Source organism: Oncorhynchus masou, chromosome 10 (assembly GCF_036934945.1).
Source record: "Oncorhynchus masou masou isolate Uvic2021 chromosome 10, UVic_Omas_1.1, whole genome shotgun sequence".
NCBI classification, from domain to species: domain Eukaryota; kingdom Metazoa; phylum Chordata; class Actinopteri; order Salmoniformes; family Salmonidae; genus Oncorhynchus; species Oncorhynchus masou.
This window is the reverse complement of record NC_088221.1, coordinates 33,185,188-33,197,314: the sequence shown is the minus strand read 5'-3', so window position 1 is coordinate 33,197,314 and position 12,127 is coordinate 33,185,188. Positions and strand designations below refer to the sequence as shown.

General features: G+C 39.8%; 1 protein-coding gene across 2 annotated transcripts in view; it reads right to left on the bottom strand.

Moving 5' to 3' along the window:
• LOC135547555 (pre-mRNA-splicing factor CWC22 homolog) overlaps window positions 1-12,127 on the bottom strand; it is a 50,608-nt gene that overhangs the window by 18,569 nt on the left and 19,912 nt on the right. For both annotated transcript variants that reach the window (XM_064976661.1, XM_064976662.1), the window contains exon 15: window positions 2,796-2,856. In XM_064976661.1, coding sequence (XP_064832733.1) covers window positions 2,796-2,856 — 61 coding nt within the window. The remainder of the gene's footprint in view (window positions 1-2,795; window positions 2,857-12,127) is intronic.

The following is a 12,127-nucleotide window of genomic DNA, read 5'->3' as shown; positions in this document are numbered from 1 at the left end:
GAAAGTATTCATACTCCTTGACTTAATTGCACATTTTGTTGTATTACAGCCTGATGTTTTAAATATATATTTTTTTCTACACACAATTCCAATAATGAAAGTGCTAACATTTATTGAAAATGTAATACAGAAATCTAATTTACGTAAGTATCCACACCTTTGGCAGTGATTACAGCTTTGAGTCGTCCTGGGTATGTCTACCAGCTTTTCTCCCATTCCTCCTTGGAGATTTTTTCAAGCTCTTTTAAGTTAGATGGGGAGCGGCAGTGAACAGCAATCTTCAAGTCTTTCCACAGATTTTTAATGGGATTCAAGTCCGGGCTTTGGCTGGGCCACTCAAGGATTTTCACATTCTTGTTCTGAAGCCATTCCAGCATTGCTTTGGCTGTATGCTTGGGATCATTGTCCTGTTGGAACGTGAATATTTGCCCCCAGTCTAAGGTCATTAGCACTCTGAAGCACCACCATGCTTCATGGTAGGGATGGTGTTACATGTGATGAGCTGTGCTTGGTTTTCTCCAGATAGTGCTTTGGCCAAAGAGTCCGATTTTTGTCTCAGACCACAGAATCTTTCGCCTTACGCGCTCAGAATCTTTCACATGCCTATTTGTAAACATCAGGCAGACAGGCTGTCATGTGCCTTTTTCTCTGGAGTGGCATCCATCTGGCTTCCATCTCCAATAAAGTCCTGATTGGTGCTATCGAGACTATTGTCCTTCTGAGAGTTCTCCCATCTCAGATAAGGAATGTTGTAGTTCTGTCAGAGTGGTCATTGTGTTCTTGGTCACCTCCCTGACTGTCCTTCATGGCCAGTAGCTAAGTTTGGCCAGACTACGTTTTGCAACTGCACATGGGGACATCATACTTTTTGAAGAAATGTCCTCTCGATGAACCAAAAACAGAACTGTTTGGCCATAATGACCATCGTTATTTTTGGAGGAAAAGGGGGAGGCTTGCAAGTCGAAGAACACCATCCCAACCGTGAAGCACGGGGGTGGCAGCATCATGTTATGGACAATGACCCCAAGCATACTCCCAAAGTTGTGGCAAAATGGCTTAAGGACAACAAAGTCAAGGTATTGGAGTGGCCATCACAAAGCCCTGACCTCAACACTATAGAAAATGTGTGGGCAGAACTGAAAAAGTGTGTGCGAGCAAGGAGGCCTACAATCCTGACTCAGTTACACCAGCTCTGTCAGGAGGAATGGGCCAAAATTCACACAATCTATTGTGGGAAGCTTGTGGAAGGCTACCCAAAACATTTGACCCAAGTTAAACAATTTCAAGGCAATCCTACCAAATACTAATTGAGTGTATGTAAACCTGTGACCCACTGGGAATGTGATGAAAGAAATAAAAGCTGAAATAAATCACTCTACTATTATTCTGACATTTCACATTCTTAAAATGTGGTGATCCTAACTGACCTAAAATAGGGAGTTTTCACTAGGATTAAATGTCAGGAATTGTGAAAAACGGAGATTAAATGTATTTGGCTAAGGTGTATGTACACACACACACAGTGGGGCAAAAACGTATTTCATCAGCCACGAATTGTGCAAGTTCTCCCACTTAAAAATATGAGGCCTGTAATTCTCATTTTGTCTGTCATAGTTGAAGTGTACCTATGATGAACAATTTAAGTGGGAGAACTTGCACAATTGGTGGCCGACTAAATACTTTTTTGCCCCACTGTATGTATGTATGTATGTATGTATGTATGTATGTATGTATGTATGTATGTATGTGTGTATGTGTGTATGTGTGTATGTGTGTGTGTGTGTGTGTGTGTGTGTGTGTGTGTGTGTGTGTATGTATGTATGTATGTACACACACATATATACATACATATATATTTATATACACATACATTTACGTATTTTAGGCGTATATTTATTTTGTTTTCAACTGTAGTTGAAGTGTTTTCTATATACCCATTTAGATTTTATATATTCATATTTTATATTATGTAACATGCTTAATTGAAAATTTGCACAAAGGTCCTAAATAAAAGGATAAATAATCAAATATGAGTAAGCACCTTTCATTTGTTGAGTGTAATTCAAAATGTAATAAGAAATAGGCCTTTACATGTTATCACGTTATATAAACTATTTATTCATTGAATTTACAGAAAATGTGCTATATCAGGATATGAAATTTTGGCCATATCTCCCAGCCCTATTTGGTGAACCAGTAAAGGGGTGTGAATACTTATATTATGCATTTCATTTTCAACAAATTTGCCAACATGTCTAAAAACATGTTTTCACTTTGGTATTGTGTATAGATAGGGGAGAAAAATATATTTAATCCATTTTGAAACATAAAAGGTGCATTAAAAAGGTGAACTCAGAAGATATGCTTCCAAACATAAAAGGTGTAGGTGCTTTAACAGTGTGTAGGATGCCAATAAACCTCTGCCTACTACTGAATTTCTACATAAAAATATATAGCAGTTGGTTATTACAATGTTCACATATGTTGAAAAAGGGCCGCTTGGGGGGTATTTTATAATTTAAATCATTGTGGAGTACACCCAGTTCCTAAATGAGGGCTTTATTTGGGCTGTGTAAAGCTGCAAAACAAGGAAATTAAGATGACAAATGCTTACCGAATGACTTGGAAGAATCCAACAACCCAGGAGACCAGAAACAAATATTTAGATGACGGTCAGAGTTCAGATAAAAGGCTCTGGAAGCTCTTTAGATTAGATGGGCATGAAACGGCAGGCTGGCAGCTAGGGAAAAGTACACTGGTGGAAGGGTACTGGGAGAATAAGTATTGTAACCTACTGTTTGGCTGTCAGGAAAGTCCATCTTGATCAACTTGTGGGCACACTCCTCAAAATCCAAACTGTTGAAAGAAGAGAAACATTTATTCGTAATTCGTCATCAAGTTATAATAATTGTCCTGAGTGCATAAGTATAACAGCTTTAACAAGTCATATGGACGAGGACATAGTGTCTGGGCACGAGGCAAGATAACAACTTGCTCTGTGATGAAATGTTATAAAATTATCACACAAAAAAACAAGTCTATGTCCTCATGTATATTTTAGAAGTACGTTCAGTACTCATTTAGTGGAGTTTATATATCCATAAACTAACATGGGGCAGATTACTTATTTGAGTGTGATCACTTTGGAAAATTCCACCCAACTGCTCCATTTAGGAAGCAGGCAGGACTGCATCCTGCAGACATGGTATAAAACTGTGGTGAACACCATGGACTTCTCATTTCATTCAGACATGGTATAAAACTGTGGTGAACACCATGGACTTCTCATTTCATTCAGACATGGTATAAAACTGTGGTGGACACCATGGACTTAAATTTAATTCAGACATTTCTCTTCTATAGCCGCCGAAACTGCTGACAGACCGACACACTGCTTAGCCAACGGTGTTGATCCACAACTTCTGGACCAAAATTCACACAACACTAAAAACTGTCCTGACCGTGTCGCTCAGATGGTATAGCATGGCACTTGCAAAGCCAGGGTGGTGGGTTCGATTCCTACGGGGGGACCAGAACGAATGAAAATGTATGCAGTCAATGGATAAGTGTCCAGCTTCTCAAACTATAGACTTTTGTTTTTACTTGTTCGACCGAGAGTAGTCTTTTTTTGACCAATCGATTGGTTGAAATTGTAAAATGTGTATTTTTCCATATATAGACACACCCTATGTGTTTGAATAAAATTAACTACATGTACTGAGCTTGTCTGATGCCTTAAGCACTCTGTTTGATTAAATAATTAAAACAAACTGACTCAAGAGTGAGCCAGAGATCGAGATGGTCTCATCAAAATAAAATAAAAACTTTACAATCCTCCTCCTGCTGGCCTTTGCAGATTCGGCAGTTATGCTTCTGAAGTTGCGGGTAATTGGCAATTTATCTTACCATTTCCTATGATTTGCGGCCCACTTTTGATTTTCATATGCACGTTTTCGTGTCACAGTAATTAATTTATAACAGTCTTCTCAAAATCATAGAATGTAGATTAATCACAGACTATCTAAATGAAAATTATACAAATCTAAAAGTAGCTTATTGCCAACCATGTTAAAATAGACTACACAAACAAATAAGCTTACAATTGGCTCATTCATCCCCCCTTCTGTCCCTTGTAACTAGTCCCCAGGCCAATGCTGTAAATGAGAATGTGTTCTCAGTCAACTTATCTTATAAAATATAACAGTTAAATAAATATAAATAAAAACAATGCAGCTTGCAGGTAGAAATGATCCTGATAAAAATAAATATCCTATAAATCACAGACTGGCTAGGCATGGCCAACAACCAACTTCATAATATTTTATCAACTATCAACTGGGTCAGCCCAAAACTAGTGCTAGCAAACTTGCAACACCAGCTGCATTAAGTACTGCGGGGCATCTCCTCCTCATGGACTGCACAAAATTTGCTGTGGGATGTTAACCCACTCTTCCACCAAGGCACCTGCAAGTTCCCAGACATCTCTGGGGGGAATGGCCCTAGCCCTCACCCTCTGATCCAACAGGTTCCAGACATGCTCAATGGGATTGAGATTCGGGCTCTCTGCTGGCCATGGCGGAACACTCACATTCCTGTCTTGCAGGAAATCACGCACAGAACGAGCAGTATGGCTGGTTGCATTGTCATGCTGGAGGGTCATGTCAGGATGAGCCTGCAGAAAGGGTAGCACATGAGGGAGGATGTCTTCCCTGTAACGCACAGCATTGAGATTGCCTGCAATGACAACAAGCTCAGTCCAATGATGCTGTCCCAGACCATGACGGACCCTCCACCTCCAAATCGATCCCGCTCCAGTGTACAGCCCTCGGTGTAACACTCATTCCTTCGACAATAAAAGTGAATCGACCATCACCCCTGGTTAGACAAAACCGCGACTCGTTAGTGAAGAGCACTTTTTGCCAGTCCTGTCTGGTCCAGCGATGGTGGGTTTGTGCCCATAGGTGATGTTGTTGCCGGTGATGTCTGGTGAGGACCTGCCTTACAACAGGCTTACAAGCCCCCAGTCCAGCCTCTCTCAGCCTATTGCGGACAGACCATGCACTGATGGAGGGATTGTGCGTTCCTAGTGTAACTCGGGCAGTCGGCAGAACTGAAAAAGCGTGTGCGAGCAAGGAGGCCTACAGACCTGACTCAGTTACACCAGCTCTGTCAGAAGGAATGGACTAAAATACATCCAACTTATTGTGGGAAGCTTGTGGAAGGCTACCCAAAACATTTGACCCAAGTTTAAAACATTTAAGGAAATGCTACCAAATACTAATTGAGTGTATGTAAACTTCTGACCCACTGGGAATGTGATGAAAGAAAAGCTGAAATAAATCACTCTAATATTATTCTGACATTCACATTCTTAAATAAAGTGGTGATCTTAACTGACTTAAGACAGGGAATTTTTTACTAGGATTAAATGTCAGGAATTGTGAAAAACTGAGTTTAAATGCATTTGGCTAAGGTGTATGTAACCTTCAACTGTAGCACGAGTCAAAAGTTGACACACCTACTCATTCAAGGGTTTTTATTGTTACATTTTAGAATGATCGTGACGGCATCACAACTACGAAATAACACATATGGAATCATGTAGTGACCAAAAAAGGGTTAAACAAATCAAAATAAATTTTAGATTCTTCAAAGTAGCCACCCTTTGCCTTGATGACAACTTTGCACACTCTTCGCATTATCTCAACCAGCTTCATGACTTAGTCACCAAGAATGCATTTCAATTAACTTCTTTGGGGTAGGGGGCAGTATTGGGTAGCTTGGATGAAAAACGTGCCCATATTAAGCTGCCTGCTCCTCAGCCGTAAAAGCTAGATTTGGATAGAAAACCCTCTGAAGTTTCTAAAACTGTTTGAATTATGTCTGTGAGTGTAACAAAACTCATATGGCAGGCAAAAACCCCAGAAAAAAATTCAACCAGGAAGTGGGAAATCTGAGGTTAGTAGTTTTTCAACTCAGCCTCCATTGAAGATAGTGTGATATGAGTTATGTTTCACTTCCCAAGGCTTCCACTAGATGTCAACAGTATTTACAAACTGTTTTGAGGATTCTACTCTAAAGTAGAGAATCATAAGAGCTCTTTAAGTAGGTGGTCTGGCAGAGTGCCACAGCCTTGGTCTTGGACATAACTGATGGACATTATCGAACAAATCAAACATTTATGGTGGAACTGGGATTCCTGGGAGTGCATTCTGATGAAGATCATCAAAGGCAAGTGAATATTTAAAATGCTATTTCTGGGTAATGTTGACTACCCAATATGGCGGGTATCTTTTTGGCTGCTTTGTTGTCTAAAGGCTGTACTCAGATTTTTGCATGGTTTGCTTTCTTCATAAGGTTTTTTGAAATCTGACACAGCGGTTGCACTAAGGAGAAGTTAATCTAAAGTTCCATGTATAATAGTCGTATCTTTATCAATGTTTATTATGAGTATTTCTGTTATTTGATGTGGCTCTCTGCACAATCACCGCATGTTTTAGAACTACTGAACGCAACGCGCCAATGTAAACTCAGATTTTTTTATATAAATATGAACTTTATCAAACAAAACACACATGTATTGTGTAACAAAGTCCTATGAGTGTCATGACGAAGATCAAAGGTTAGTGATTAATTTTATCTCTATTTCTGCTTTTTGTGACTCCTCTCTTTGGCTGGAAAAAGGCTGTTTTTCTGTGGCTTGGTGGTGACCTAACATAATCGTTTGTGGTGCTTTTGCTGTAAATCCTTTTTGAAACCAGACACTGTGGCTGGATTAGCGAGAATTTTATATTTAAAATGGTGTAAAATACTTGTATGCTTGAGGAATTTTAATTATGAGATTTTTGTTGTTTTGAATTTGGCACCCTGCACTTTGACTGGCTGTTGCGGGGGGTTCCGTTAGCTTAAAATAACAGGTGTGCCTTGTGTGACTAGGAGGCAGTATTTTCATTTATGGAAAAAAAATAACGTTCCCGTAGTAAACGGGATATTTTGTCAGGACAGGATGCTAGAATATGCATATAATTGACAGCTTAGGATAGAAAACACTAACGTTTCCGAAACTGTAAAAATATTGTCTGTGAGTATAACAGAACTGATGTTGCAGGCGAAAGCCTGAGAAAAATCCAAACAGGAAGGGACTCTTATTTAGAAGGCTCTGCGTTCCTATGCGTCCCTATTGAGCAGTGAAAGGGCTATCAACCAGATTACTTTTTCTATGGCTTCCCTAATGTGTCCAGTGTCACAATACATAGTTTCAGGCTTTTATTTTGAAAAATGAGCCTGAAAGTAAAGATTGCATCAGTGGTCAGCTGAAGTCTCTCAGAGTGTTTGGGGTGTAAAGGACAAATGCGGCCATTGTTTCTTTCTATCCTACTAAGAAGCCACCAGTCCCGGTTGATATATAATCTAATAGATATTTGAAAAGCACCTTGAGGATTGATTATAAACAACGTTTGCCATGTTTCTGTCGATATTATGGAGCTAATTTGGAATATTTTTTGCCGTTTTCCTGACTGCAATTTCCAGGTGATTTCTCAGCCAAACGTGAAGAACAAACGGAGCTATTTCGCCTACAAAAATAATATTTTTGGAAAAAAGGAACATTTGCTATCTAACTGGGAGTCTCGTAAGTGAAAACATCCGAAGCTCATCAAAGGTAAACGATTTAATTTGATTGCTTTTCTGATTTCCGTGACCAAGTTACCTGCTGCTAGCTGGACAAAATGCTATGCTAGGCTATCGATAAACTTACACAAATGCTTGTCTAGCTTTGGTTGTAAAGCATATTTTGAAAATCTGAGATGACAGGGTGATTAACAAAGTCTCAATATATTTCATTTGTGATTTTCATGAATAGGAATATTTTCTAGGAATATTTATGTCTGTTGCGTTATGCTAATTAGTGTCAGATGATGACAACGGTCCAGTTCACGGGATGGGGTGTCACTAGAGGTTAAAAGTTAATTTGTTGGAATTCTTTCCCTCAATGCATTTTAACCAATCAGTTGTGTTGTGACAAGGTAGGGTTGGTATACAGAAGAAGTCCATATTATGGCAAGAACAGCTCAAATAAGCAAAGAGAAATGACAGTCAATCAATAATTTAAGACATGAATGTCAGTCAACGCAAAACATTTCAAGAACTTTGAAAGTTACTTCAAGTGCAGTCACAAAAACCATCAAGCGCTATGAAGGAAACTGGCTCTCATGAGGGGGAAAGGAAGACTCAGAGTTAACTCTGCTACAGAGGATAAGTTCATTAGTTATCTGCTCCTCAGATTGCAGCCCAAATAAATGCTTCACGGAGTTCAACTGGTCAGAGGAGACGTGAATCAGACCTTCATGGTCAAATTGCTGCAAAGAAACCCCTATAAAAGGACCCAAATAAGAAGAGACTTGCTTGGGCCAACACAAGCAATGGACATTAGACATTAGACCAAATATGAGATTTTTTGGTTCTAATCACTGTGTCTTTGTGAGACGCAGAGTAAGAGAGTGGATGATCTCTGCATGTGTGGTTCCCACCGTGAAGCATGGACGTGGTGTGATGGTATGGGGGTGCTTTGCTGGTGACACTGTCAGTGATTTATTCAAGGCACATTTAACCAACAGCGATACACCATCCCATCTGGTTTGCGCTTAGTGGGACAATCATTTGTTTTTCAACAGAACAATGACCCAACACACCTCCAGGCTGTGTAAGGGCTATTTACCCAGGAGGAGAGTGATGGAGTGCTGCATCAGATGACCTGGCCTCCACATTCACCCGACCTCAACCCAATCGAGATGGTTTGGGATGAGTTGGACCGCAGACTGAAAGAAAAGCAGCCAACAAGTTCTCAGCATATGTGGGAACTCCAAGACGGCTGCAAAAGCATTCCAGGTGAAGCTGATTGAGAGAATGCCAAGAGTGTGTAAAGCTGTCATCAATGCGAAGGGTGGCTATTTTGAAGAATCTAAAATATTATTTTAATTTGTTTTACATATTTTTGGTTCCTACATGATTCTATGTGTTATTACATAGTTTTGATGTCTTCACTATTATTCTACAATTTAGAAAATAGTAAAAAAAATATAGAAAAACCCTGAGTAGGTGTGTTCGAACTTTAGACTGGTACTGTATGTAATGGAGAATTGATAGACTACCAATCAGAGGGCAAACAATTCACACAATGAAGTTATGAAACAATGAATGCGCACAAAATGGCGGGAGCGTGCATTCTGGAGATGCGCCTTGTGCATCTTAGACACAATCCCAATATTCTTTGACAGTGGCAACTCTGTGGCCTCCTCAATGGATTATTCCACTGAGACAGGCCCAAATGACCGGTGTCTCGAGTGCCATGATAAAAAAATGATATATTTTGCACTGCTCGACTAAAAAAAATCTTGGTCAACCAACAGTCTATCGAACATCCAACCCCACTACAGACCCAAACCCAGCTCATCCAAGCCCAGTTGTAAGGGGCTGGCCTTGCTACACATTCACCATAGTTGCTTGAACCGTGCTGTAAAGGCCAATGTGAAAGGAAAACAACCAAGCCGGCCCAGTTCGATTCAGGTCAGCACAATAATGTGAACAGGCTAAGGAGGAGGACCACAGCCTTTCAGATTGAGTACGGTCTGGGTGTTTTCTGTCTCCTCTCTGGGGTCCTGCTAATCTTTTAATTACAGACTATCACACTAAAACAGACAGGCCGGTCAATGGAAAGCAACTTGAGTAGAATGGAAAATAATGGGAAATGTGACACAAACAATTAGGCTAAGTTAAACAACTAACCTTCAATAGAAGGATTGACCGATACGCCAAATGTCTACGTCAACATGCTATGCAAACATGTAATACAAATAGGCCTACACTGTGTACATACATAAGATACATACAAATACTCTGCCTATGTCTATTGGTGGCCTGAAGACATTCTTTCAGAAACAAGATTCAAAATAGACTGCACACACGCATAACCGCTTATCGAAAAGGGTTTAAAAGAGAAGAGCTTTCAGCATCATTAACATCTGACAGGTCCCTGAATGGCCCCGAGGCAGACTATCTGATAGACAAGTGAATGGCTCTGTAGTACCTTCCTTCCACCTACCTACCTCATCTGACAGTAAGTGAATGGTTATCTGCTCTGTGCTCTCCTTCCTACACCAGCTGGAAAAATACCCTCTCAGCTCTAGAGAAGGAGAATGGCAGAAATAGGCAGAAAAGTCCACAATGGTTTCTGTTCTCGTTGAACTCTATGACCAGGGTTCATTAATTAGGCAGCAAATGGAAGCAACTCTGAAGGACTACCTGGACCAATGGTGTTACGATCAGGGACGCAAACTTGTGAGGGCCCAAAAAGATGACACTATTTGTTTGCACTGAAACAGGCAAAAAAAAAATCCCTACTAGGGGGAAATGCAGGTTAACTAATTAAACAAAGAAAATTATCTATATGGTCAGTCTCGGTGTGTAAAATAAAAAAAGTGGTTAATGTGAACCTAACTCACAGCTAAAAAATGTAAAGAAAGCAATCCAATGTTATTTGTTGCCTAGACTTTACTGCAAATGACACTCTTGAGAAAAAAACAATACACTAATATTGCAGTTAGCCATGACAGCCTTCATAATAGAGTGCTTGTGACCACACACACATCTAAATATTGCACTTGGGAAAAACATCTTAAAAGACGAAATAGAATGAAACAAACAGACATTCTATTTTTGCTCTATTATAGTGGCCACTGTAGTAGACATCGATCAAGTGCACATGGTTACATGTGCGCAAAAATAACGTTGACTGAGTAAAAAAATGCTATAATCCCCCCTCACTCATACAGAAGTGTTACTGTCAAATTCAACACAACAAAAGCAATATCTTTGGGCTACACTGCACATTGCTACATTGTAGACTTTCTGCCTGTGGACATCTGTTTTGCAATGTGCCAGTAGGACATGATTCCGTTTGTTGGCATAACTGATCTCTTTCAGGCAGAGTACACCTTGCATACTCATTTTCATCCACTGTATTTAAAAAGTGAAAAAGAGGGAAAGTGTGTGGTGTTCCTTTCACCTCTATAGTGGCATCCAGCTTAAACAGGGCCCAGCTCCAGCTAGAGTACACCTGATCCCCGAATCTACTTGTTTAACAAGCAACGCCTCATTTACACCCTATTCTCGCATTCTGGAAATTAACCACATTCTGTAGAGGGAAAACATTAGTTAACAGATAGTTGTTAGTTCGTCAGCTAGTGAACATTTCACACAGATTGCCAGGGTCCAGTAAGCAACTAACTAACACCTTAAAACATGAGGAACGGCAAGGAGTCTTATAACAGTTAATACTATAGCGAATTGGTTTGGTTAAGAATGTTAGCTCATCTGATGTTGTAACGTTAGCTGTGTGACATTATTAGTCAGCTAATTCTCATAAACTCAATAATGTGATCAGATAAGTTGGCTAATGTTGCTCAACATTTCTCCGGCTAGCTAACGGACTATTCCATCCAGCTAGCAAGATTCTTAATAACCTCTTGAAGCAAGAGGGCATATTTTGATGTATGGATAAAAAACGTTCCCAAAGTAAACTGCCTATTTCTCAGCCCCAGAAGCTAGAATATACATATAATTGGCAGATTAGGATAGAAAACACTCTAAATTTTCCAAAACTGTCAAAATATTGTCTGTGGGTATAACAGAACTGATATTGCAGGCAGAAACCTGAGGAAAATCCAACTAGGAAGTGCTGTTTTTCTGAAACTACTCTGTTCCATTGCAAGCCTATCCTCCATTTAAAGGGATATCAACCATATTCCTTTCCCTATGGCTTCCACAGGGTGTGAACAGTCTTTAGACATAGTTTCAGGCTTTTATTCTGAAAAATGAGCGAGAATGATCACATTGCGTCAGTGGATAGCCAGATGTCCTTAGGTTTGTTCATGCGCGCGCCACTGGAGCGAGACCTTTTCTTTCTCTCTTGTATTGAAAGGTTTACCGTCCGGTTGAAATATTATGGATTATTTATTGTAAAAACAACCTGAGGATTGATTATAAAAAACTTTTGACATGTTTCTAAGAATTTTACAGATAATATTTGGAATTTTCGTCTGCCCGTCGTGACCTGCACGAGCCTGTGGAT